General features: G+C 34.2%; 1 protein-coding gene and 1 long non-coding RNA gene across 8 annotated transcripts; one reads left to right on the top strand and one right to left on the bottom strand.

Annotated features, from left to right (window-relative positions):
* Positions 1–973: 973 nt before the first annotated feature.
* On the top strand, positions 974–25,480 carry LOC105151242 (uncharacterized). 7 transcript variants are annotated; one of them, XR_015547542.1, is made up of 6 exons: positions 2,208–2,393; positions 9,181–9,321; positions 10,576–11,153; positions 15,164–16,898; positions 17,298–17,397; positions 19,258–25,480. XR_015547542.1 is itself a non-coding variant. In XM_087413773.1 (5 exons), exons 1-5 carry the CDS (start codon positions 2,378–2,380, stop codon positions 17,342–17,344), a joined length of 2,517 nt encoding a protein of 838 aa, XP_087269899.1. In that variant the 5' UTR covers positions 2,208–2,377; the 3' UTR covers positions 17,345–25,480. The 7 variants fall into 7 exon arrangements, 6 of the variants coding, with proteins under 6 accessions (XP_087269900.1, XP_011063132.1, XP_087269898.1 ...); XM_087413773.1 differs by having other exon boundaries at positions 17,298–25,480; XM_087413774.1 differs by lacking the exon at positions 2,208–2,393 and adding an exon at positions 974–1,897 and having other exon boundaries at positions 9,195–9,321; positions 15,164–25,480.
* LOC147907187 (uncharacterized) lies at positions 4,855–7,987 on the bottom strand. Its single transcript, XR_015547543.1, has 2 exons — positions 7,588–7,987; positions 4,855–7,525 (listed from the first exon to the last, which is right to left on the bottom strand). It is a non-coding gene; the product is annotated as an uncharacterized LOC147907187 (long non-coding RNA).
* Positions 25,481–27,390: the final 1,910 nt, after the last annotated feature.

Below are 27,390 nucleotides of genomic sequence, written 5' to 3'. Positions count from 1 at the left end.
ATTTTTTGTATACCCATTACTTTTTTCCTCTTTTATAGATTCAAAAATCCTTTTCCACGAAAATATACACATTAATATGCGCCTGTGAAATGGAATTTATTCCGACAAAGAGAACAAAAAATTGAAATCTTAAGAAAAATTTTTTGTCGTTCTCGGCATAAACTCCACCTCACAGACACGTATTAATGCGTATACGTTAATCGTAGAAAAGAATTTTTGAATCTGTAAAAAAGAAAAAAGTAATCGTTAAACAAAAATCATGATTAATCGATAATAGAAATGGCTTTAGGCTCCCTTTAAGACTTGAACTTAGGTAATGGCTTATTGTGGAAAGCTCATTAAACAGTGTAAGTACTTTGCAAGGCATTTTTCACATAGACTATTTGTATATGTGTGTCGATTATATTTTATGTATGCATTTATTATAATAATTTATTATGATATTATAAAATATAAACAAATATTGTCCAACTAGACGATTAATTCTCCAAGTTATTTCATCTCATATATGACGGAATGCATCGCAACTCAAAGAGTCAAAGAGATCCTTTCTTAAGATGGATGGCTCGATCAAACGGCGATCGCGAAGCCACGGAAAACATAACACGCTGTCTGTGCGTAGAACAGGAACATATAGACACAGAATGGCAACCTCCATCTGCGGGGGATAAACGAAGAGAGAAAGAGAGAGAGAGAGAGAGAGAGAGAGGGAGAGAGAAAGAGAGAAAGACGCGATAAAGCTAGACGAATGAGACGAAAGCGAGACGGAGCGAGAAGAGCGGGTGGATTGCCGAAAAAAACACGGTGTGTCCGCCGACGCCCGTCGACGCTCGGCGTCGCTCGTGCGGTTCCGTAGCAGCGAGGCGGGGTTTAGGCGGGGTCGATACGAGGCGCCTTCTCTTTCCTGTCTTTCCGTATGGTGTTATTCTCAATCGCATGGGTATTCCAACATCACGGCAACTATCATCCACTATCAATGCAACTATCTCTATATGCTTTCTATCTCTCATTCTTTTGTTAGCCTTTTTTTTTCTTTCAATAATCATCAATCGTGCCGTACTGACAGTATTGCAAGTCAATCGGAGTAGCCACAGACTACAGAGCAACATTACATCGCGGCGCGTCGGTTTGCGCGAAAGTCGCGTGCGGTGCGGAGAAAGGGGAAACGGAGGGAATTGACGGGATGGGAAACCTGAGAGGGGAAATGGAGAGTCTCTTCTCTCTCTCTCTCTCTCTCTCGCCTGCGTGCGCGCGCGCGCGCGCGCCCTTCGGTTCAGCTCGTGCCGGTCGATCAGCGGTGCGAGTGACTAGAAGACGAGGACAGCGAACCGAGTAGCAACAAGGAACGCGCAGCGCGGTCGGAGCACCGACAGGCGACACGGTGATCGGAGCAAAACGAAAACGCACGTCGATCGGTGACAGTCGACACGACACGAGACGCGACGCGGCGCGACGACGGCTGGTGCGCGACACGCATGCATATGATTGTTGCGTCATTAGCCATGACGAGCAACGCGAGGACGTGATGTTACGTGGCCGTTATCACCGTGCGTTGCTTATCTATCCAGAGTCGCGAAAGATTCGACGACTCGCGCTCGCATACGTCACATACGAAAAGGAGAATCAACGCTGGGAGCAACGACTACGAGCGACGAGCTCTATCGGACGCCTCGGTGCCGTGGCCGGGGCCGGGGCCGCGGCCGGGGCCGGGGCCGGGGCCGAGGCGCCGTTGCACGCCGACGGACGGAGCAGCGTTGCCACTTCCTCGCCGCGGCCGCGGTCGCGGCCACCGCCACCGCCGTCGCACCGTCGTTGCCACGTCCGCCGTTACGTTCCACCGCCGGGAACGACGACGACGACGACGACGACGACGACGATCACTTCTGCCACGCTGTTGGTAAGCTGCTACTGCTCCTGCTCTTGCTTTATATGTATTTTCTTTTTCTCTTTCTTTCTCTCCCTCCTATCTTCCCTTCCTTTCTCCTCTCTCTCTCTCTCTCTCTCTCTCTCTCTCTCTCTCTCTCTCTCTCTCTCTCTCTCTCTCTCTCTCTCTCTACAGAACGATGCGTGTATGAATCGGAGTGACACGCCGTGGCCGCGCGGTTCCAATTCGGAATATATGCGACACGCAGTACTATGGTGTGTATACTTGTGTGGTGGTGGTGATGCTATAATGCGCTGCTCGGTAATGGTAGTAGGGAGGTCATGGTAATCTATGGCCCGAATAAAAGGCATGATTTCCCACCTGACAAGACACGCTCGCGACCACAAACCTCACGTTTGGATCTTAACGAGTGATAAAAATGTTTTCAATATACACGTGATTGTATGCGTTAGTCGATCGGAGTCGCGATATCTCTTGGACTAAGAAAACAGTATGAAAAATAATATAGGTAAAGTGGATATATATCTCCCATGATTATTGTGTTATTAATTTACTTGTGTTGCAAGGATATGACGCAATAAAATGTTGGAAATGGAAAAAGTTCACATGCTTGCTTGATATATATATTTCCTCCATTTAAATGTACTAAATTTGAAAAATTTATTTTAATTTAATGAAATTTCACGTAAACATGAAATTATTGGATGGTCATTTAATATCAGCAATATACTTTTTACATTTTTGTTCGATTCTTTTATTCGATATTCGCGTTTGAAGTGATGAACTGGTTTTTCAGAACATCCAATCGCAATTTTATTTTTTAATCGCATTGTCATTTTATATTTTGCGCTTTCCTGTAGTAGCTAAATAAATATATTACGATATATGTATAAAATATACATAATCAAAAACGCGCACAGATGGAATCCATTTTATTTTAATTTTAGGTTAATTTTATTTTAGAAAATTAAAATCGGTATGTTAATGCTGCAATTTGGCAAAGATGAAAATATTATCTCTTATATATATATATATAAAGTATTAACCAATCCACTTCATTACATTTAAGTTAAGTTGTTAAGTACATTTAGTCACAATTTATCGGCATATTTGGCATAAATCTATTTTACCAAACGTGAAATACAACCACTTTATTCGTTATTGCAAGAGAGATTATTCATTTCCTCATATTTTTCTCGTTGACGTCAATACCTAGATATACATATATCGAAACAGAAATTTTAAATATAGATATATTATGAATACGTATAAGTATATTATGTACTTACTTTTATCACCTTTATGTCATAAAATCTTTTGTTTTTCTCTTTTCGTATACGTGAATAAATATCTACTTGATACCATTACATGCTGTGAAAATGAATACGACGTATTTTAGCACATTAAGCAAATGTTTATTTTTCATATCGATCGCCACTGTGTATCTCTAAAGTCTAAAAATATTTTAATTCAAAAATCTCGAACACACTGAGAATTTTATTTATAACTTTAAAAGTCCTTTCACATCATGATTTTGAATGCAATCAGATGTTTACGATTTCTTTTCAAAAATTAACATTTTCATAGGGATGCACCGGATCATAAAATTATCGAATATTGGATATGGAATATTCGAAAAAAATGGTTCCTTTTTTTGCTCAGCTTTTTTTTATATGTCCCGGAATCCAGCCGGGTATCCAGAAAATGATATGAACCTGATATCCGACTCGAAAAATTGCCTTCCCGGATGTCGGATATTAGATATTTTCCGGATATCAGACCGGATTTCGGGACAATGTCTAAAAAAAAGCTGAGTAAAAAGAGGAAAAGAGACCGTAAGAAAAAAATATTGATAATAATTAATGATTTTAATGTTATCGTCCGAGTTTGATTGTCAATAGAGATAACTGTAATTTTTAAAAATTATAATTTTGCAGCAATATATAAGATCTTAACATTACTAGGTTAACATGTCGAATAGGAGAGACAGCTCCGAAGACCTTGATATATGTTGTCAAGGTCATGACTCTGAGTAACTTCCATCAGGTCTTAGCCGTCGTTCGTCATTCATTAAAGTTATTAATAAAATAAATTTGAAAAATGATGTCCCTTTTTACTATATAAACAGAAATTTTTCGCTTTAAAATATATTGTATAACTTTCGACGCGAAGCGACTCTCTCACCTCACTTCCCTCCCCCTTCTGTTTAGGGGCGCATGACTTCCACGCGAAGTGACTTTACCTCACCATCCCCCCCTGCTGGAGTTATATAAGAAATTATATAAGAAAATATTTTGCGTTGTTAAAGCAGGGAATTTGTTTCATTGGAGCACAATTGTGTCCAAAAGTTAAGTTTTATTGATAAACTTTTTTTGTTAATAACTAACGAATAACGAGCGACGGCTAAATCTAGTCGAGGTCACTCAGGATCATGTCAAAGTCAAGGTCGTCGGAGCTGCTTCTCCTATTCGGCATGTTTACCCATTATTATTTAGTATGCATATTTATTTATAGAACATTTATATATATAATAAAAAATCAACAATTTAATGATATATTATCCAAATATTTATGTTAACAATTATAAATTTATATAAATTGTCGATATCAGCATGCTTCAATTACTTCTCGGCCCTCGAGTCCCTTTTTGTATGGACGAAAATTTACTCAAGATTGACGGTCTTTAATCTTAATATCTCATCGGTGGCATGATGTGCCATTTTGTCCTTTAATATTCGATGAACAACAACGACAAATGATACATCAAGCGTTTCGTGTGTAATTCGAAACACGCTCTGTCCTATTCCTGTTTTATGTCTAATAAATATAAAAATAGAATGACATGTTCATACTGTTGATATTATTCGCTTCCCATGCGAATGCAGTTCAATTAAGACTGTAAATATTTGGATAATATATCATTAAATTTGTTGATTTTTTATTATATCAAAAAGAAAGAACTTGCACAATTTATTTTATTTTTTATCTTTCCAATGTAAAAAGAAAAAGATGAAAGACGAACTGTATACGAAGTTCAGCTGAAAAAATGGAAGTCTGCATCAGTGACACAAATTTTCAATATAAAATTTCAACCGAATATATTCCCGGATACTAATGATATCCGACTATTCGGTCGGATAGTAAAAAAGTGCCGGATAATACCGGATATCGGATACTTTCCGGATATCTGATGCATTCCTAGTTTTTAATAATCTAGAATACACATGTATCCGATTATTTATGTGCAAAAAATATTTAAATGTAAAATATTAGTATTAATAAATATTAATATAGTAATTATTATATGTTATACATACAACACACACACACACACACACACACACACACACACACGCACACATGTGTATATACATCGTATTATAATATCATCCCTTTTGTAATAAAAAGTAGCTAGACAAAAATAATTAACTAAAAGATATTTTGTCAGTTTGTCTTGTTGCATACAATTCAATAATTATGCGAAATATTTTGTATTTATTTTTTTTATTTACATATATCACTTAATTTTTACACATTGTTAGATGCATAATATTCAATTAATATATGAAAAATAATTTTATAGACAAGAACAATATAATCTATATTGATTATTAACTTTCGCATATTATATATAACTGAATATTACCTATCTATCTGTCATTTTGAAACTTGTAGTACCTATAATATTTATGTATCGCACACTGATCAAAACAGTTAGGAAATGATTTCAATGGGTCTTTTACATCTTCAACTTGGATCAGGATTCACAAAAAGCCAGAATTTCTTGATTGGATATTCTTTCTCGCTTCTTCGATCGGCTAAAAAATAGAATGTGCATTATTCGAGCAAATCGTTTCTTTCGCGATAAAGACCAAAGTCTTGAAGATCGATCCGAATTCGTCTGACCTCGCAAGTTTGTTTATTCGGCGCGAGCGATGACACGTGACTTGATTTCTGACGAGTCACGGCATATGAGGAACGTTTTCTAGACTTGGTACCCGTATCTTCTCTCTCTCTGTCTCTCTCTCTCTCTCTTACTCATTCACTCACTGACTCACTCTTTCTTATGGATAGAGGAGAGGGGAAGAGGGCAGACAGACAGAGAGAGAGAGAGAGAGAGAGAGAGAGAAAGAGGGAGGGAGGGAGGGAGGAGGGGAGAGGAGGAGAGAGAAAGGGAGAGAGAGGGAAAGAGGGAGAGAGAGATGTTCATCCCTTCCCTTGCGTGTCTAGCCTTGGCGGATCATTCACAGACTGGAATCGCTTTCGCACAGATTCGTACGCCCAATGTATCAACGTTATACCAGCAGGGCACAGATAATATATGGTATATGGTGGTGGTCAATTTTCGTTTTCGAAAGTTCATTAACCCATCGCAACACGTTATGCCATCACAGTAGTCAGTCGGCATAGCATCTTACTATTTCACTGAAACTATTTTTTTCAGAACTGCATTTTATAAACTTACACAAAAGGCGCACAATAGGAATTAATTGTTACATTTAGACGACGATGCTTACATTGAAGTAGTCAGAGTCTCATAAGTGAAAATATTTATTATGATGTAAGAAGTAAAAAAAGAATAAAGAAACGATAAAAATAAATTTTTAATAATTCCTTTTTGAATAACTATTGGTGCTGAAGATAATTATGCACATTTCAGATAACTATATATATAGATGCGCTTTTTGAAATTGATTTGCATAAATAGGTATTAGACACAATTACGCCACTGTTATTTGCTTACAATTAACAATTTCTTTATCGTTTTGTGATCTAATATAATTTTAATGATGATGTACGAGGATATCGCAAATAGGATTTATTATATTTTATTCATAATCTTAGCTTTACACATAGAATACGATTATAGTGTAGAGGAAAGTCGCTTATACTGACACAGGTCCCCTTATTTCTCAGAAATTAACTATTGTACTTTATTAATATTGCATTATTAATATTGCATTTATTTATTAATAAAAACATGATTTGTTTAATTAAAAAAATGTAAACGCATAATTCATATATTTGTGCTTGTTCTTATACGAAATCAATTAAAAACGAATTCCATGAATGCGAAAATAAAATTTAACGATTTTCTTTTGCAAATTGCGTAATTTAAATAATAGTGACTATATTATTAATACTATTACATCGTTTAAAATGCTTGTAGTTTCCTAAATCAGTTTTATTTATATTATTTTCTTTCTTAGATTTTCAGAATATGATTTTAAATATAAAATTAAATATAAAAGGATACAGCGTAAACCGGCATATCTGTCTGTAAAACAAATCATGAGCTAATTTAATCTTTGTAATGTTACATTATAGTGTCAAATAACTCTATCGAAACTGAAGGTAATGGTACATATATAATAAAGCCTTTGAAAAACTACGCATTATACATCGTGTTATTTGCATCTTGCAGAACAGCATAAAGTAAATACGTATATAATTTAACAAAAATGTTTTATATTGAAGTGAAAAGATTCTGGAAAATCTTATGTTATACATTCTACTTATTTACTTATAATATTTTATATAGATAATTTCTATAAAACAAAAAAGAATAAGAATATGTGGCATTATTGCTCACTGTATCAATTTTGGAGCCCATTTTGTCAGACGCTCATTTTTCCTCATCTACGAAAAAATTAATTATTGCAAAATTACATGTATTTATGTATTTAAAGTTTTATTTTTACCTTTTGTTTAAGAAATATTGTTTAAAAATAAAATGGTATATCCGTATCGGTAATCTTCCATACGATAATTTTTGAATAGTTTCGTTCGTTATAAAACTTTTGTTAATATTTCAAGAAGTACAATTATCCATATTTATTTTTATTTATTCTATTAATTAATTAGTCGTGTAATTTATTATACAGTACACAGTAACATTAATTAGTATAGTAATTTATTATACATTCATACATTTGAAATTGAGTTTTTGTTATTTTTCATTGTTTTTTTTTCGTTTGGTCCTGGCAATTTTATGTATGGGAGTCTTAAAACTAGTGTCACTTTTGCTTTAGTAGGTAAGAAAAGAAGAAAAGTAAGCGTGAGTTGACCAATCGCAATCGTTGATAAGCGTTCTTGAAAATGGTAAATTACGTTAAGGAGAGTACTCGATTGTAATCACTATCTTCTAGCTTGCATTCTTTTATACAGTATATGGGGCCTTTAGCTATTCTCGTTATTGATGTCGAGTATCAGGCCGCACAAACGAAACGGTCGCACGAACAAAACTCGTATACTGCGACACACACTTACACCTGTACACTGTCGAGTCGTCGAGCTCGGCGTGTTTACCAGCTTGAAGTATTACACTAGTTCTTCCATAAGCGCGCGCGCACGCGCGCGCACGAGAGAGAGAGAGAGAGAGAGAGAGAGAGAGAGAGAGAGAGAGAAGGAAGGGAGACAGAGTAGAGAACCATCCCCTTTAAGAGATAGACCTTAAAGTCTCGGCCTATGTCGGCATGTTTCCCCCGACATCTCTCGCGAGGGACATTTGTCCACGCACGTCTCAACCAGCACGCACGTCGGCATCGTGCACCGATGCACATGAAAATCGCGTGCCGTTCATCGCATGAGCAACGAATGGCGCGGCGGGCGTCGCACCGCGCCGCGTCAGCGTTCTCGTGGCGCTGCAATGGGAATGCACTGCGAACACACGTTGCTGCTCGCGTTGCTAAGTAGTGTTGTACGTATTTCCACAGATGCATCAACAGTAGGTTGCACTGATTATTGCGCATCTTATCACCGACGTTCATCGTGATAACGTCACGGTAATTCTTAAGCTGTCACAATAAATTGCACTAGTTTGTTCTGGAATAAAAAATCCTAATTCGGGTTTCATAATCTACTTTTTTGTTTTAAAGAATCTAATTTACGTATATATTTCATTTTTGATCTGTTTCGTTAAAAAACAAATCTTTCGTTAAACATTTATATATTATACATATTGCGAAACCATATCAAAAATGTAGAACAAATGTTGAAAACAAATATAAGGTAATCTCATGTATTAGTATTAGTTTTAATTATTTATCGGAAGTAAACTAATTTTTGTTTATAGAAAATTGTTTAAAAATAATTTCCATTGCAAATATATTAATTCCATAAATATATTAAATATGATAATGAATAATAAGATTGAGAGGATCCAAGATGGTTTTTTTTTTACAACAGAATTAAAGATTAAAAAGTAATTATCGAGCATGTGTCAATAATAAGTCATAACTGTATCGCTGTATTGTTTACTATATAGATTATTGATTAACAATCGATTGGCACAGCTGTTTCAGCACAGGTTAACAACATGGAGGCAAAGGAGAGGGAAAAGCCGTTAGTCAAAGATTTGAACGAACATATCGTATGTCCCCTGTGCAGAGGATATCTCATAGACGCTACGACTCTTGTGGAATGTCTACACTCCTGTTAGTATTTTGTTCAGTATAATTATTGCTTGTCGTTAATCATCGAGCGATCACATTGTAAAAAAAAGTATAATAATTTATTAAAGACATGATATTTGTATAAGAAACAAATGTAATACAGAAAGAATTTTTCTTCGGGATTATTATATTTAGAATTTTTAAGCCTCTTTCTCAATAAGTTTTTCTTAAGACTTCTGAGTAAAAATTAATGTGTCATTTCTCGCTTCTGACATCATGACATTTAATATGGCTATGGTGACTACTCAGGAGTCTTAAGGGAATGCTAAACCGATTATCGAACTTGATCGAGTAAAATTTTAATTCTAAATTCGATAATAGTGGTGATATCTTTGATTAATTTCTTACACTATATTATATAATATACGTATATCGTCCTGTCTTACTCAAACGCATCTGTCCTTATCTAACATATGCCAGCACCATCTTTCGCAAGACCATGCAACTACTGTTACACGGATTTTGGCTCTGTTGACATTTCCAGTCTTCGCAAAGTATCCATGTACATGTATTTTTCACTCGGTGAAAATACTTTTCTTCTGCAACTTCAGTCTTAGTTTTACAAATTCAGTATCGTTCGTTCCAATAATGTGACCTTAACTGCACGTTTATTTTTAAGATATGGATTCTAAAACTTTTGTATCAAGCAAATATTGGGTCATCTAAAAAGTATCCGCGGTACTTTGTCACTAGATATATGACCATCAACACACATCTAGTGACAAAAAACCGCGGATACTTTTTAGATGATCCAATATATACCTGACAGCTGTACCAAAAGTAAGTGAATTTTTTAACTTTTTTTCGATTTTTTCATGAAATTCAGTGCAACTGAAGTCCTGTTTGTGCGTACTTTAATTTATGTAATGATACTTTTGCAATTCGTAAATCCAATTCGGAGATTTTTTTCACTGGGTGAAAATGATGGTTTAACAGGTGGCTTTAGAATCCCCTTAAACAACAGGTCATATTTTGTAACTAGCAACTGATATAATGCTGAAGTTATTCTCTGTATTCATCCTTGTTTTTGCATTTATACACGAATCATGTTCTTAATAATATTTTTTCAAATCTGGAAAAGTTAGCATATTCTTTTTTAATCATTATCACTTTATCAATTATTATTATTATTAAATATCGCGATGTAAAATCAGTTTTAAATCAGTCATATTAGATATCTCAATTTTGATACGCCGTGATAATTTTTTCTCACGCATTGCGGACGCGGATCATCAGTTTGCAGAGGTTGTATCGTTCGACGTCTGAGTAGTGGCGCCCGCGCGTGCCCCGTGTGTAGCGTTGCGACGTCGCCACCTCTCTTGCCGGATATGCGACTCCAACGGCTGGTGTACCTTGCGGTGCCTGGTCTCTTCCGGTCGGAGCTTGAACGTAGATGCCATTTCCGTCTGGTGAATCCGCAATGTCCGCCTTTGGCACCGCCCGTGGGTGCTCTCGAATTAACACTGGATGATCTCGTCAGTCTAAGCTTGCAAGAGTTAGAGGACACGGAAGACGAAATACCGAAGAAAGAACGCGGCTCGTCGAAGAAGGATGTGCCAACGGAGAACAAAAGTACAAGCGGAAGCACGAGGTATCTCAAGTGCCCAGCTGCTGTGACAGTGCGTCATCTGGTGAGACTGCTGATGCTGAAAAGAGGTTGGGAAGAGGCTAACGCGACCGTCAACGGTATCATTAATAGGATAAAGATTTTGTACCAGAAACACGAGACACAGCACCCCGACGAGTTGAATATGTATCCGCTGGATCCCTCTTGGACACTTCTAGATCTTGCTTGCATATTTCAATGGAAGAGGGTAAGTTTATACACATATCTATATATTGACTTGATATACCGCGCGGCTATTTTTATCATTTTCGTTTTCATATAGATATCAGAATGATATCGAATAATAATTTTAATATTACAAATCAAATCTACATTAAATTTTCAGTATTCGAATTGATTTGATCTAAATAGTTTTTCTCCGGTGTTTATAATATATTTTTCTGTATAAAAAGAGATAAAAGAGACGCACGCACGCACGCACGCACGCACGCACGCACGCACGCACGCACGCACGCACGCACGCACGCACGCACGCACGCACGCACGCACGCACGCACGCACGCACGCACGCACGCACGCACGCACGCACGCACGCACGCACGCACGCACGCACGCACGCACGCACGCACGCACGCACGCACGCACGCACGCACGCACGCACGCACGCACGCACGCACGCACGCACGCACGCACGCACGCACGCGCGCACGCGATTTCTTATTCAATATTTTTAGAATTTAAGGATGTGTATGGGTGATATTTCAACATAATAACATAATTATGAAAAAACTAAGATTATTCTAAATCATATTTAAAAATAATACAATAAATTTGATAATGGTTTATTATCTGGATTGTAAGTTTTGTATATATATATATATATATATATATATATATATATATATATATATATATATATTTATATATATGGTATACAGGGTGCGTTACCAAAATCCGGACAAATCGAACAATTTCTTTAAAGAAAAAGTTTTTTAAGGAAAAATTAAATATTACTATTTATATTATTTAATTAAATTATTACACAAAAAATTCTTCTACATGGCATTTGGGGGATCCTTGTAGAGCACAATTATTCGATATATCCCTCATTAGCTTGAATGATGGCCTCTATTCTGGGTCTGAAGCGTTCGCACGCATACTGTAATGTAGCGCTATCCATGCCGACGAATGCAATAGCGGTCCTTAATTACATCACGTTGGGATGCATAGACTTGTTTGTGACTTTTTCAACTTCATACATAGTCTAAGGGATTTAAATCTAGGCTGTTGGGAGGCTAGAATTCTTTGGACCAAAACATATCGACGTTGTCTGAGAGCCAATTTTGAATCAAATGACTCGTGTGAGCCGGTGAAAAACGTTCTGCTGAAAAACATATGGCTTTCCGGACGCCAATTTCCATCCATGGCTTCATTACATCCATCAGAACGCGCAACGATTGCCCGGATCCGAAATCAGCATTTGAGTTTTTTCGACGACTGCGGGAGTCCTCGCAGTGCGTTCTTTCGAGTGACTTCCTCGCGAGCATACTGGAATCTTCGGCCTGTTCTAATGTTGGCTGTATATTTTGCCATAACGTCATAAACGGTTCTCGGATATCTAAACAACCGAATTATTTCCGTTGCTGAACGCCCAGCGCGAAGGCCTTCGATTATACTCCGCACTTGGTTTCAACATCGCGGCCATTTTGAGAATATGACTGTTTACTAGAAGCATCAAGCTTTCTCGGAGGCACAATATAACAGAAAATTTTAATTGAAATTTGTCCAAATTTTGGTGACGCATATTGTATACAGGGTGTCTGATAATTGTCCTGACAAAGTTTGTGGACATGTAGAGCGGAGACGAAGAAACGGAGAGTCTTCTACTATTTTGCAATTTTCGCAATAGTTATCAAAATATTAAATGCTAGATTGCCGAAAATTGATCTTCAATAATTTTTTACTCAAATATTATCAACTTTACAGAAAAACTGCAAGAGACGAAAATTATTTATTTTTTTCTCATAGAACTCTACAAATTTTTTCAGAATTTTTTATCAACTTTTTACTGCATTTTCTTATTTTTATCAATATGAGAAAATACGGTATTAAAAAATTCTGAAAAAATTCTAAAAAAATTCTTAGAGCTCTATGAGAAGAAAATAAACAATTTTCGTTTCTTGCAGTTTTTCTGTAAAATTGATAATATTTGAATAAAAAATTATTGAAGATCAATTTTCAGCAATTTTTAGCAATTAACATCTTATTAACTATTGCGAAAATTGTAAAATGAAGGACTTTCCGTCTCAGTTTCCGCTCTAGTCCGTCCACGAACTATCGAACAATTATCAGACACTCTGTATATGTATATATATATATATATAAATATTTTAATAAATATATATATATATAATATCTCATAGGTTTTTAATCTGTGCTCTAATAAAAATGTATGGAAATGTATTATGAAATAAATGACAAAAATCTCAACTTTTTAATATAAATACATTATGTATTCAAGATTATTTATGTAAAGTAACGAGGTCTGTTCAAAAAGTATCGTGAATTTTGAATTTCCGCGGGTTACGTATATTCGATTTTCGATTTTTTTGTGGCGTTATGTTGGTACTCATGTCTCTCACTTATGCCGACAAGTTCGGTCATTTTGAATGTTAATTTTTGACAGCTGCTTTGCTTGCACGTGTTTTGGCTCGTCTTCGATTTTTGCCTATTCCAAAAAAATGGATCAAAGAATCTGTATCAAATTTTGTGTGAAAAACAAAATTAAGTGCGCGGACGCATTCCGAATGTTGACTATGGCATATGGTGAAGCTACCTTGGACCGAAGTAACGTTTATCGGTAGTACAAAATGTTCTCAGAGGGCCGAGAAGATGTGAACGACGAAGAGCGTGCTTTCGGTCGAATGTGAAGGTTTTGTTTACAGTTTTCTTCGATTGCAAGGGCGTGGTGCATCATGAGTTCTTGCCACAGGATAGAACGGTCAATAAGGAATATTACCTGCAAATTATGCGCAATTTGCGCGAAGCAATCCGCCAGAAACGCCCGGATTTGTGGAAGAACAAAAATTGGCTTTTGCACCATGATAACGCCCCTGCTCACACATCGTTGCTTGTGCGCGAATTTTTGGCCAAAAACAACACACTAATGATGCCACAGCCGTATTCCCCAGATCTGGCCCCCTGTGACTTTTTCTTGTTCCCGAAACTGAAGAGGCCCATGAAAGGACGACGCTACGCTACGATTGAGGAGATAAAGACGGCATCAAAGGAGGAGCTGAACAAGATCACAAAAAATGATTTTTTGAAGTGCTTCGAGGATTGGAAAAAACGTTGGCACAAGTGTATAATATCTGATGGGAATTACTTTGAAGGGGACAAAATAGATATTCATGAATAAATAAATAATTTTTGAAAAAACACAAAATTCGCGATAGTTTTTGAACAGACCTCGTATATTGCAATAGACTAGTTGTCCAATAAATAAACAAAATATTTGTTCTATATCTTTGTAACTAATTAGTGAATTGCAATGAAACATTGCATAAGTTATTTTGAATATTTAAATGCTTATTTAAAAAAATTAGATTTTTATCATTTCTTAAATTTTAATTTATAACAAAAATAGTAACAAATAAAATAAATAAACTATAAAAAATGTATTGTTGAATAAAAACGAAATGTTTTTAACACAACTTTTACATACATAGTTTGTTTAAAATATATATAAAATATATATATAAATATTAACACATTTATAAAAATAACACCTATATGTATATCCTTAATTTCAAGTCTGTCTGAAAGAGGCAAATTGAATTTTTGTTAACACATATCCATACGTAATTTTCCATTAGTACTTAAGGATTAATGTTAAGAAAACTTATTCATTACATTTTAATTAACTTTAGCATTTTATTTACTAAAGAGCAATTACAAAAAATATTTTATTGCCATTGATATTGCAATGCGTGCCATTTTAGCGGCAATATTTCGATATTTTATCGCTCACGATCGTTAAATCGTCGATTCATGTTCAAAAGTATTATCTTCTAATTTGAACAGAAATATTCTCGAGAAGTTTTTTGTAAATAAAATAAATAAACTTATCAAATAGCAACAGTTATAAATTTTGGTATTTGTTATAACCGAATCTAGCCTGTAGCTACTCGATTGAGCTGCCCGGCAGCAAACGTGCAGACGTTATGAAAGGCGGCGCGATGATTCCATCTGTTGCAGGAGGCGCCAATGAAGCTATTCTATCGGGTGTTGCGAAAGGATGGGCAGATTTCGATCTCGAAAGTTCCCGCATACAAAGACGATGTGACCAAGGATGTTCCGCCAGCGATGGAAAATATACAGCGACCACCGACCCCACCACCTAGTCCCAAGCCCAATCGTGAGCACGAAGAGGAAGCTCGTAACATAGAGCCACCTCGTGCTCTCGAAACAAATGTCAATGTCCGTGACAAAGAGATAAAAACGAAAAAACCACGTTGTGAGGTGACTCCCGTTATGCGTACTCCGGATCCTCCGTCAACCATCGAACTGTCGACAAGCAATCGTCATCGGTCGCTAGAGAAAACGAAGAACAAGGATATGGCAAGATTGGAACATCGGAAGCGGCACAAACGACACAAACGAGTGATAGCGGAGATCACCACAGTGCCGCGCGAGGATCTCTTGAAACTTAAGGTCCGCCTGACGCCTCGTCCTCCGAGAATTACTTCCGGGACGACAGGCGGTGGAGGGGGTGGGAGCGGAGGTGGTGCAAATAACCAAACGAAGGAGAAACTGTTACAGATGCGAGCAGTTAGACGTGACAAGCTCAAAGCGATTGCAGTGCAGCAGCGATCGCCAACGAGTCCAGTAGCTCGAGAGGAAACCAAATCCAAAGAGTGCGTCGTAATAGAGACGGAAGAAACGATCGAGGAGATCATCGACAGCATTCCTGACGAGGTCGTGCGTATCGCGCAGAACATAAATAATCAAAACGAAGAAACTAAGTTCAAGGAGTGTTCCACGACGAAAAAGATTAATAAGGAGGTGCCGGAACGAACGAAAACACCGGAGAGCAGTGACGAATCGGAGAATCCGAAGAAAGACGAGGAGATTTTGCGGCGACTGGGCCTGGTAGCTGTTAACGAAGCCAGCGGTGACAGAATGGCGAAGCAACGAACACAAAGTGGCACTGACAAGGTGGACAATTTGAATCATGATAAGCTAGAGAAGCAGTTGCGCGAAAACAAGGCGAACCGCGTGCGAAGCTTATTGGCGGAGAAGAAGATGCGTGACGCCCTCAAGACTATTATCTCCAAGAAGGAGGAATTAACGCCGTCCGTCATAAAGACGCCAGCGTCCGTTCTTACTTCCGTCGCCGCTGCTGTCACCGTCGCCACACCCGTGCCTACCGCGCCCGTGACTGTGCCTGTGATGCCGAAGATGAAGGAACCACCACCGTTGACGCCTATACGCGTCGCGAAATCATCCAGTTTTGCCGCGACCAGCGTGATAGTGTCGAATATCACTTCCAAATATGAAACGCCATTAGACCTCAGCAGCGGCGGTACCACCGTCAACGATAATGACAACGACAACGACAATGTTCTCGATTTGTCTGCTACGTTACCCGGCGGCAACCATCTTCCATCTTTCTCACCCTCCTCCTTATCTTCTCTCACCTCTTCCTCATCTTCCTTACCGCTGTTGTCGAAACTGTCAGCGCGATCTACAACCGGCGGCACCGTTGGCACGGTAGTTCGCAAATCCAAGGAGCTAGAACAGCAACGCGGCAAAGGACAGCAAGAATCGAATCTGAAGACTCTTTCGGATGTCGCAGTGTCACGTATGAGTAGTACCGAAAAGAATTCGCCGGTAGAATCGCTAACCTCCGCAAACGTAAACGCTGCCGCTAATAAGGTCGCTTTGCGCATACCACAGCCGCATCATCGCATCTCCGGTTTTGGCATGAAAAGTAAGCCTAACCTCGGTGTCCGCCACATCCCAAACCCCCAAGTCGTGGTCTCCCAATATCGTAATCAAAAGTTACTTCAACGCAATTACTACAATATCGTCCAGAAGCCATAATAAACGCGTGTCTTTTATCGCTAATATAACTTATCCCTTATCCCCTGCCCTTCTTTCTTTTATTATTTCCTTATAATATAAAAATCATATTTCGATCGTTAGTTCTCCATCGGCATCTTGGACTTTAAAAGCACAGTCGATTATTTGATTGCAAATTTTGATATTTCTGGTAGATTAATTTAAATTTGTAAAAAATATAAGTAAAAGACATTCCAATTTCTATTATACTATACGATAGTAAAAACTCGTTGTTAAAGCTTTCGCAAGTATATAAGAATTTTTTCAGATTTTTATGAAGCCCAGAACAATATAAAAATCTACACTGAAATTTGAAGAACCTAGATTGTAGACGAAGGGTGAAAATTTCATCACATTGTTGACAGAAGGTTAGATTTTCACGTTGAGTATCAGAGCGTCACGAGAGATGAAATACAATTGAATTATACATATGTGTATATTGTATTTCGTGGACTTTATCATTCGAATTCATTGGAATTTTTCTAATACGCGATGAGAGATTTCACTATCCGGGAAAAAATGTTATATAGGGGAAACCAGGACATCGTGAGTCACGGGATACTATAGATCATCGATTGTTTAACATAATTTAGAATGTTTAATTAATACTACTAGTACAATACGACTGTTACTTCATTGTCCATATTTTTTATCTAGTGATTAAATTCATTGTATCGAAAAGCATCGATCATTAATGATTTTCGTGCAAAAGTAATTTTTTAACCGCATACAAATGTTCAATATTATTTTTGTAGTAGAAGATACATGTATGAAGATAAGTTTCTGCGCATCTTTTCTCAACTTACTACGATATACTGATCTAACATTTATTTTTTATAGTTTTCTATTAAATGTATAATTAAATGCATAATTGGGGTACCATGAGTCATACATTAAATATTCATGATGAAACGAGACAATACAGAAAATATATGTACTAAAAGGACAGTTTATACTTCTAAGCAATTAATTTTATTTTATCGTAATATATTTTTTGTCTTATATTAATGGTTATTCCTCATTTGTTTTCTTATAACTTTCTATTTTATTATTTAATAATTATTAGTTATAATTATACTTTATTGTTTAGTGACTATGTTAAGAATGCGTAAGTTAATTGAAAATACTTTTCAACTTTCATCACCGTTATTTCTTGCAATCCTACTATTTTGAGTGTGAGCCATGGTACCCGAGTATGGGGCACTGTAAGTCGTTACTTAAAAAATATGTTTTTATTTTTTTCTTAAAAATTAATAAATACAATATTTATTAAATATACTTATTAAATTGTAAAATATGTATTATTTAATTATTAAAAAAAAAGATACAAAAATTGTTATATTTAGATGCACTTTTAAGAGTTTGAATTTTTGTGACTCATGGTGCCTCGACCTCCCCTATATATATATACACACACACACATACAGGATGTTTGGAAATTAGTAATAAGTCTTTCGCACAGGGGCAGAATGGACTAAACTAAGAAGAAAAATCCTCTACCATTTTGCAATTTTTCGCAATAGTTAACATGATATTGTTAAAAATTGTCAAAAATTGGTATTCAATAATTTTTTTACTCAAATACTATCAACTTTACAGAAAAAGATGAAAATTGTTTACTTTTTTCTCTAAGAATTTTTTCAGAATTTTTTTAATACTGTATTTTCTCATGTTGGTAAAAATGAGAAAATACAGTGCTAAAAAGTTGATAAAAAATTCTGAAAAAATTTTGTAGAGTTCTATGAAAAGAAAATAAACAATTTTCGTTTTTGCAGTTTTTCTGTAAAGTAGTATTTGAGTAAAAAATTATTGAAGACCAATTTTCCGCAATTAATATCTTGTTAACTATTGTGAAAACTGCAAAATAGTAGAAAATTTTTCTTCTCAGTTTAATCCATTCTGCCCCTGTGCGAAAGACTTATCATTAATTTCCAAACACCCTGTATGTCTATATATATATATATATATATATATATATATATATATATATATATATATATAGACATATTTTATATATAATTATATATAATTATATATGAAACATTTTTTCCCGGGTATACTCTACCGACAAAATCAAATTATCAAATATAGTATTCAATTATCTTACTCGAATTACACAACAACTTTGTTTATACATTCATCAGATATTTTTTATTACGTAAAAGCGCACAAATTACGTATTGCATTCGATCTATAATTATTGCCGTCGGCACGTTTTATTTTTCCAGAGGGGTGGGAAGGGAAAGGAAAATTGTCGACCACTCGTCGAATTGTTGTTACCTAGAGATATCAAAACTACGTATGACTGCAACTATACATCTGACTTGTGTCACGATCTATAAACTTTGGTTACCAACGGATCGAGTTGACAAATGGATTGTCATGAGGAAAAATCTGTGACGTTTGATAAAGTCGTATTCACTATTTAATCGAGATGATATAATTTAGCATGTGTGTATGCGTGTGCGTGGCGTGTGCGTGACGCGTGCGTGTGAGTGAGAGAGAGAGAGAGAGAGAGAGAGAGAGAGAGAGAGAGAGAGAGAGAGAGAGAGAGAGAGAGTGTGCGCATGCGTGTGTGTGTGTGTGTGTGTGTGTGCGCGCGTGCGTGTGTGAGTGAGTGATGTGTAAGTCGAGATATCATGAATGATAATAGCAAAACGGATAATAATAGATATAGTCGCTCGTTGTTCCTTCTTTAAAACTGCGCGAGAACTTTCAGTTTGCAGAAAGTTAACTACGGGTTTGAGTACTCAAAGATTTCTGTAGTAAGTTTAATATTTATTATAATCGAGTAGATCTCGTCAAGTCGTCAGCAATAAGCTGAGCGTATTTATATTTTTGAATTTTTGTTATGTATATCTTTATTAAAAGCCTTATATTATATTTACGATTTATCAAATGTCTTTATCACAAAAGAAGAATGCATTTTAAATCAGATAAGTTCTTTGTGGTATTTAACTTATTATTATTATCACTGTTGGATTAATTTAGTTACTTGTTTGTTGATTTAATTGTGTGCGGCGCGCGCGCGCGCGCGCGTGTGTGTGAATTACTTTTGAAATGTTCGTTTATTGAGAAATTGGAAATATTTAAAAAATGTATATATAATTTATCTGAATGCTCTCCAAGACATAAATAATAATCCTACGATTAAAAAATCACATGGATGAAATCTGATTACGTTCATCTGTGTCACATCGATGTTATTCTCAAGAAATCTATTTGAGACTCGAACTCGTATGAGTCATTTTTTTAAAATATATTATACGTACTGGCCTATTGCGTCGGATGCGATTTTTCCCGTTATCTCAGAACTTGCGATTAGTAAAATATATATATATATATATATATGTATTAATAATTTGTAGAGATGCCAAAGAATATACCCGAGAATGTGTGCAATGTACTAGTGCAATTTAGTTATTATTTAACGTAAGCATATAATCGATTTATCGCTCGGCGGTGTCGAAATATAAAAGGTAGGTAGGTAGTATTCACGGACACATACGAATTGTGTGTGCGTGATTTGTGATTTCCTGAAGGAAATTCTGTAACATATATAGGTGTCAGAGAGATGAGATGTTTTTATAACAGCACATTTTTGTGAAATTTATAAAAAATATTTGTTGCAAAATCAGATTGTAGAAGTATCGTTATGAATCGTGACCGCGCACTCCAATTAATGTGCGGCGATGACCAAAAAAGTAGTCCGTCTTTTGACTGACAAGCGTATAGGCCTTAAACTGGCGGAATAAGTGGCGGACAAATTGCAAATTCACGCCATTTGGAACAATAAAATTTTTTTAGCGAGTTTTATTTAATTCTTCCGAATTCGAGCTACGCACGTTTTGTAATGTATTAAGATAATTCATAGCGTACATTTACATTTGATGTATAGAAGCGAAGTTTATATTCTCATTTTTTCTTTGGTTATTGAATTAGAAATAATGTTCCGAAATTGAACGTTCAGCATTTCTAATTCAATATTAAAAATAAAATGTTTGTGTTATCATAGTCATCCAAATTTCTATATTTGCGATGTTTTTCAATTTTATAAAAAATCTTGGAGGAATTGAAAATATGAGTTTTGCTTCTACACTCTTGCTACACACACACACACACACACACACACACACACACACACACACACACACACACAATATGGAAATTGTGACAAAGAATAGATGCCAGTATCTTGAGTAGATGGTTATTCATATATTATAGAAGAAAATAACTGAATCATCAATTATAAAATAATCTCGACTAAAAGATTCATTAATTTGAGGAAAAGATGACCAATCGCAAAATATAGCATCGGATAGCATAAACTTTTCAAGTTTAATCAACGTCAGAATTAAACTTGAAGTTTAATCTTAACATTGAGAGATTGTTTAAATAACCAAAATATTCTGTACCCATAACAGCTATATTCCAAAGTACGATCTGCAGCGAACGATAAAATGCAGGAGCATTCGTAAAAGCCGGTTTTACTTCCACATGCGCTTACGATATAAGATATAGTCGATGTATAATCCCTCTGATATAACACATACATTGAAAAATATATAGCAAGTTCATACACGCGAAACGAATAATTGCGATTTAAAAAATAAAAATGCGTATTCGATAAGAAATTATTTAAAGTGGTCTTAAATTTCCTTGAACGATTGTTCTTCCTTGTCTTTTATATCGTAATTTTTAAGTCTCTTCTACGCAAAGTTAACACTTGAAAGATGATTTTTGACAGTCATAATAATAAACTTTGAATTTTAAAGAGTTGATCGAGATAAAATTTATTTATCACAAAAAAATTTTTTAACTACTAGAATTTATTAATTGCATATTATCAAATGCGCTTCAATAGCACAATTGCATATATTGTATAGATGGATATACTGCATATATTGCGATCACTTGCAGAAAATCTCATATTATATTGCAATATCCCTTATATTTGCATTATTGTCAATGTGCCAAAACATGAAGTAAGAATTTGACTTTTTTTATCAATATGATACTTTTGGATTTACTGTTTAATTATATTGAACTGTTTAATTACTGCGAATTTTTAGATAAATACAGATATCTTAAATATATTTTTCACCACAAAAAATGACGCATAAACCATGAATTTTATTGTTGCAAACGTTTCAGTACTCGTAAAACTGCAAGAAAGTGTGCATATTTGATTTTGATGTAATGCATCGCAAGTCAATTAATAACGGGTACCAATAGTAAACGAATAACATAACGTATAATTTTCATAAAAAAAAATCAGATGTACAGTTTGCATATGAGTGAAATCGTAACGGTTTACTGCATTTGTGAAGGAGAAACACACACTCGAGACGTTTATAGAAAACCAGTTCCTGTGAGTCTCTACTCGAATGAAATCAATACATGAAACGGCTTTCAATTAATAGTGTAATTTCTAAAACAGAACAGAATTGTGTTAAAATATGAGTGTGACCAAGTATTCAAATCGGTATTAAAATGGGAATTAGTGAATATTAATATAATTACGGAGAATGATAATAAGCAGATTTAATGCCAAATAACATACGTAAAATTGAATAGTCATTTATTCCTACGAATTTTAATCCTGCTGGTCTGTTCAAATTTACTATACGATCATATCATTTAGGTTAATGTAATTAAAAAGTCCTAAAAAAACTAAAATAAATTTTCACAAAAAATCTTACTCTATAAGAGATGAAGTTATTAAATTTCAGAGAAAAAATTTTTAAATAGAATTTTAGTGAGAAAATAAATTACATTTTAGATTAAATAGACCCGAACAGATTAACAGGATTAAAGTAAAAATGTAACTATTTTTCCCTATTTTTCTCAAACTTTTTATTATTATAAATACATAATGTTTTTACATATTTACATTTCTTATTTATCACATTAGTGATAAATAACGATAAGAAGTAACCAATAATGCAAATAAAATTTATTCGTGGAACTTGGGAGAGAAGTTATTCACTATAGAAAATTAAACATGTCTATGTAAGTGACGAACACATGCGACATTAATATTAAATAAGTTTATCGTAATAACAACGTAGAGAAATGAATATCTGTTTCCGATGTGAGAAATATTAATGAATAAATATTGCAAATAGTAGGAAAATGAAGCCGCAAACACAAAGATCGTCATGAACAAAAACTAGATTTGTGTGAAAGAAATAGAATCGATTAAAAATCAATAGAACAATTCAGAAAAAAAAACACTAATAGGCAAACTAATATATGTGATAAGAATACGTAAGATAAAAGCAGAGAGTAATTAAAAACGCAAAAGAAGTCAACAAGAAAGTCAAGGCTATCGTTATATTTATTATTAGATTAATCTTTGATTCCCTGTAATAAAATCAACTTTCAGTAGAATAAACTAACTAACTAAATAAATTTTACTGAAACAAAAAACACGAAATCTGCGTCGAAATTATGTTACTAATTACGTCAATACAAGTCTGATAAGAATGTGACGCACAATTTAGTATACACACATATTTCTCGAAAAAAAAAAAAACATACGATTTTTATTATTATACAACTTTTTATCAAAAACAACTATAAGGCAGTTTTTGATATACTTTTATAAATTCCATAAAAATTGGTCTATTCTTTGTAATTGAACGTTTGCATCATTTATCTTTCCTTTTTTTTTTCTCTAACTTAGAAATTAAATAGGAACAAAAAAAGGAAGATCAAAAAGTGTAAGAAGTTCAAAAAGAATAGACCTAATACATGATATAAAACTTCAACTACGCAAGAAATTCGTGCGTTTCCTCATTTTCGATGTCACAATGCAACACGGCTTATTCAATGATTATCATGATAATCGACGATATAAAGAACAAATAAATATATAATAACGCTGATATTTATAGATTTATATATCTTTTTGAGATCTTGTGAATATAAATCTACAGAATAAGAAAGAAATAAGAGTTTGAGAATCGTTACGATTCATCGTTAATCAATATACAGGTATTTCCTATCTTCTTTTCATATTAAGTACTTTGAAGAAACAATTCGGCAAGTCTTATCGAGAGCGAAAATCTTCAGCATTCACATTAATTATAGCGACGTTTTCGAATGATGTGTACGGGAACGCACGATAACGAAAGTGTTGGCTCAAAAAATGACTTCGTTTGCGAGAACCAAAAACCTCAGATCACCTCACATCTTTACGATTGTAATTCATTCTTATCATTACTAATCATATTATAGCAAGTGTATCATATTATACAATATTCTATTCAAACGGATTCGTCCGCTCGAGTTGCTTATAATATAATATAATCAACGGTAATAATTACTTCTAATTGTATGCCAAACTATAGCGAGGAACTATAACGATTCATATACATATATTTATTTATGTTTGCCGAAGTTTGTATAAGTTGTTTCATTATCTTTAGACGGTAGTTTTACAATATGTTAAAAAATATTACACGTTTGCATCATTATTATATTACAAATTTATAAATCTATTAGCTATAACAATTGTTCATTTTTTGAACATTTATGTTACATTCCGATTTTGACGTTATTGTTATTTGATTATTTCATTTAATAAATTTAATATTTATTTAAATAAAGTAAAATTTTTTTGTTAACAGGTTTACCCATATTAACTTTAAGTATGACTAACGTTTATGAATTATCACAACAAAATTTGATTACAATTATAATTAGACATTATGAGTTAAATTGTATTAACATTGAAATAGCTGTTAAAAATTGATGTTTGTATTAATTCAAAATTCATAATCCGATATTCATCATCGTTTAATAAATCAATGTCGCTAATTCTTCCTTATTCGCATAAGTATAATATATGTAGCTCATAAATAAATAATACGACAGTGAAATATATTTACTGTTGAAATTAAATATAAATATAAGATGGAGACATACTAAATCGGGTTTTTCATTAGTAAAAAACAATACATAATTCGTATGTATGTTCACACTACAATAGTATTGTGCACAAGTTAAATTGTTCTATCTATAATGTATTTGAAATAAGCCAAGCATTTCCAAAAAAATCCAAGAACGGTACTATAAAGCTCCTAAAATCAAAATTAATGACAAAAATGATCAATGCACAAAAATCGGTTTTTACGATGTGCGAGCGCGTGTATCTGTATAGTATTATCTTTGATATTGTTGCCGTTCGAATGTTTTAATTAATGACAAAATGAATATATCACGCGATGCGATTTTCGATGTTAATGAGAGAGAAATAATTATCGAGTTTAACGAAAGCGAAAAATTAAGTGCCGAATGGATAAAAGCAGTAATTATTGCGTGTATTTATTAGTTGCTCCATCCAATCCAATTCATCTGTTTCGATAAAGCTGTTCGAGAGTCATATCGTATTGTACGTTGTAGGACTTGCTCGTAAATGAAATATAAAGTGTATAATATCTTGCACATGTGATTCACATCAATTTATTCATCCTTGCCTTATACAGTGACACACGAAATGCTTCTCCAGCAGATACAAATTTACAACGGTAAGTCAACTTATATAAGTGAATATGTGATTTATTGGAATCTATAAAAAGGAATTATATTATTATATTGCATTATAACTTAATTCTTGTTTTGAAAAAAGGAATCATTACCAAATCTAATAATTATAATTTCTGTATATTTTCGTATAATATATTTTCATATTCATTATGTAACGCGGAAAGGAGTTCATGCATTTTAGACGATTTGAGGAGCATGTAGGGATCATTGTGTTCATCTTTTTTCTTATTCAATTTTACTTACTGAATTAAAAAATCATGATTACAATTGTTCTATGGTATTCGGGAAAGATTTTTTTTTCATATCAATAAGAGAAAGCAACGGTCGATTTTATCATATTGCTGAAACATATCTGCGAATTTCTCTTTGTTTGTGTATAAAATTGTTTTTCTTTATTAAAATAAACTATTATTAAACTCATGATTTTTATTTGCACTGTACAGAGCAGTTCCATATTTTAATCCATACATTCAATTTTCTCCGAAATGATTAATGATATGAAAAAGTGTTTCAGATGAAAGTAAAATTGTTTCGAGGAGGACGTATTTTGGCCATGTTGTTTTTTCTTCTAAACGGAGACTAAAAAGATATGAAGGTCACTTCCACTTTTTTAAATAGAAATTATATGATTTTTTTACATAACATGATTTCTTTAATTATTCCGCATATAAAAGTACTAAAGTAAAGATATAACAAAACCATTAGTTTACGAAGTATTTTATACTTCATTATGGCATATGTTGGCATAAAACGTTAAATATCTCGTAAACTATAAATTTTTTTATAATCGTATCTTCATGCTCCCCAAATCGCTTAAAACGAATGAACTTCTTTTCATGCACTGTTAGAAATATTTGCGATTTCAATACTTTCATTATAAGGGAGACTGGGGACAGCAACGGAGATAACAATGCGTACTTTTAAATGATAAGAGATAAGATGATCATATGAAAAACAAAATTAATCGGTATCGAGACCTGCATCTGCCTTACGCCATCAATCGCGCGTGCGCGCATGTAAAAGAAATTGTATGTACTGTACCCAGAAGACAAGCCACGTAAGTGAAAATTTATTTTATATTTTTTTTGCTTTAAACTTTCAAATAAAATGTTTTTTATCATATTTTCATTTTATTAATTCTAAAATGTATGTTTTCTCAAGACATGTCTTTTTTGATATTTTTAAGTGGTTTCAAATATATTCATATACAAATTTTGATAATAGCGGTTTGGGATTAAAAGTACCATATCGCTAGGGTACATTGTAACACTATTTTACGTAGTTAACAGTAAATGTTAAGAAGAGCTCGCTCATCTCAAATTTTGATAAAAATACACTAAATCGATACGTTTTTTCGCATAAAAATAAATATTTGACAAGAAAAAAATGTCGCTCTGCTTTGTGAATCGAAATATTTTAAGTTAAAATTGACAATTATTTAGATTAGAAAATCTGTCACAACCACGAAATACTGCGATGCAAGCACGCGCTGAGGTCACATTTTCATGCTCTATATGGCCACGTGCAAATGCGTTGTAAGTATTTGTTATTGTAATAGATATTATTCACTGCTTTACAAATACAAATTCACTGCTTTAAAAACAAATTATCTATTCTGAAACATAAATTTATTGCTTTAAGACACAAATTTACTGCTTTGAAAAACAAATGTTCTGTTCTAAAACACAAATTCACTGCTTGTTAATAGCAAATTTACTGTTTTAGAAACAAAAATAATACATAAGAAAATAATTTCTGAACAATTTTAGAACAGATAATTTATTTTTAAGGTACTGAATTTGTGAAAA

Source organism: Acromyrmex echinatior, chromosome 15 (assembly GCF_024713525.1).
Source record: "Acromyrmex echinatior isolate Ae372 chromosome 15, ASM2471352v2, whole genome shotgun sequence".
Classification (NCBI taxonomy): domain Eukaryota; kingdom Metazoa; phylum Arthropoda; class Insecta; order Hymenoptera; family Formicidae; genus Acromyrmex; species Acromyrmex echinatior.
The sequence above is the reverse complement of the archived record's forward strand: the minus strand, read 5'-3'. Positions and strand labels throughout refer to the sequence as shown.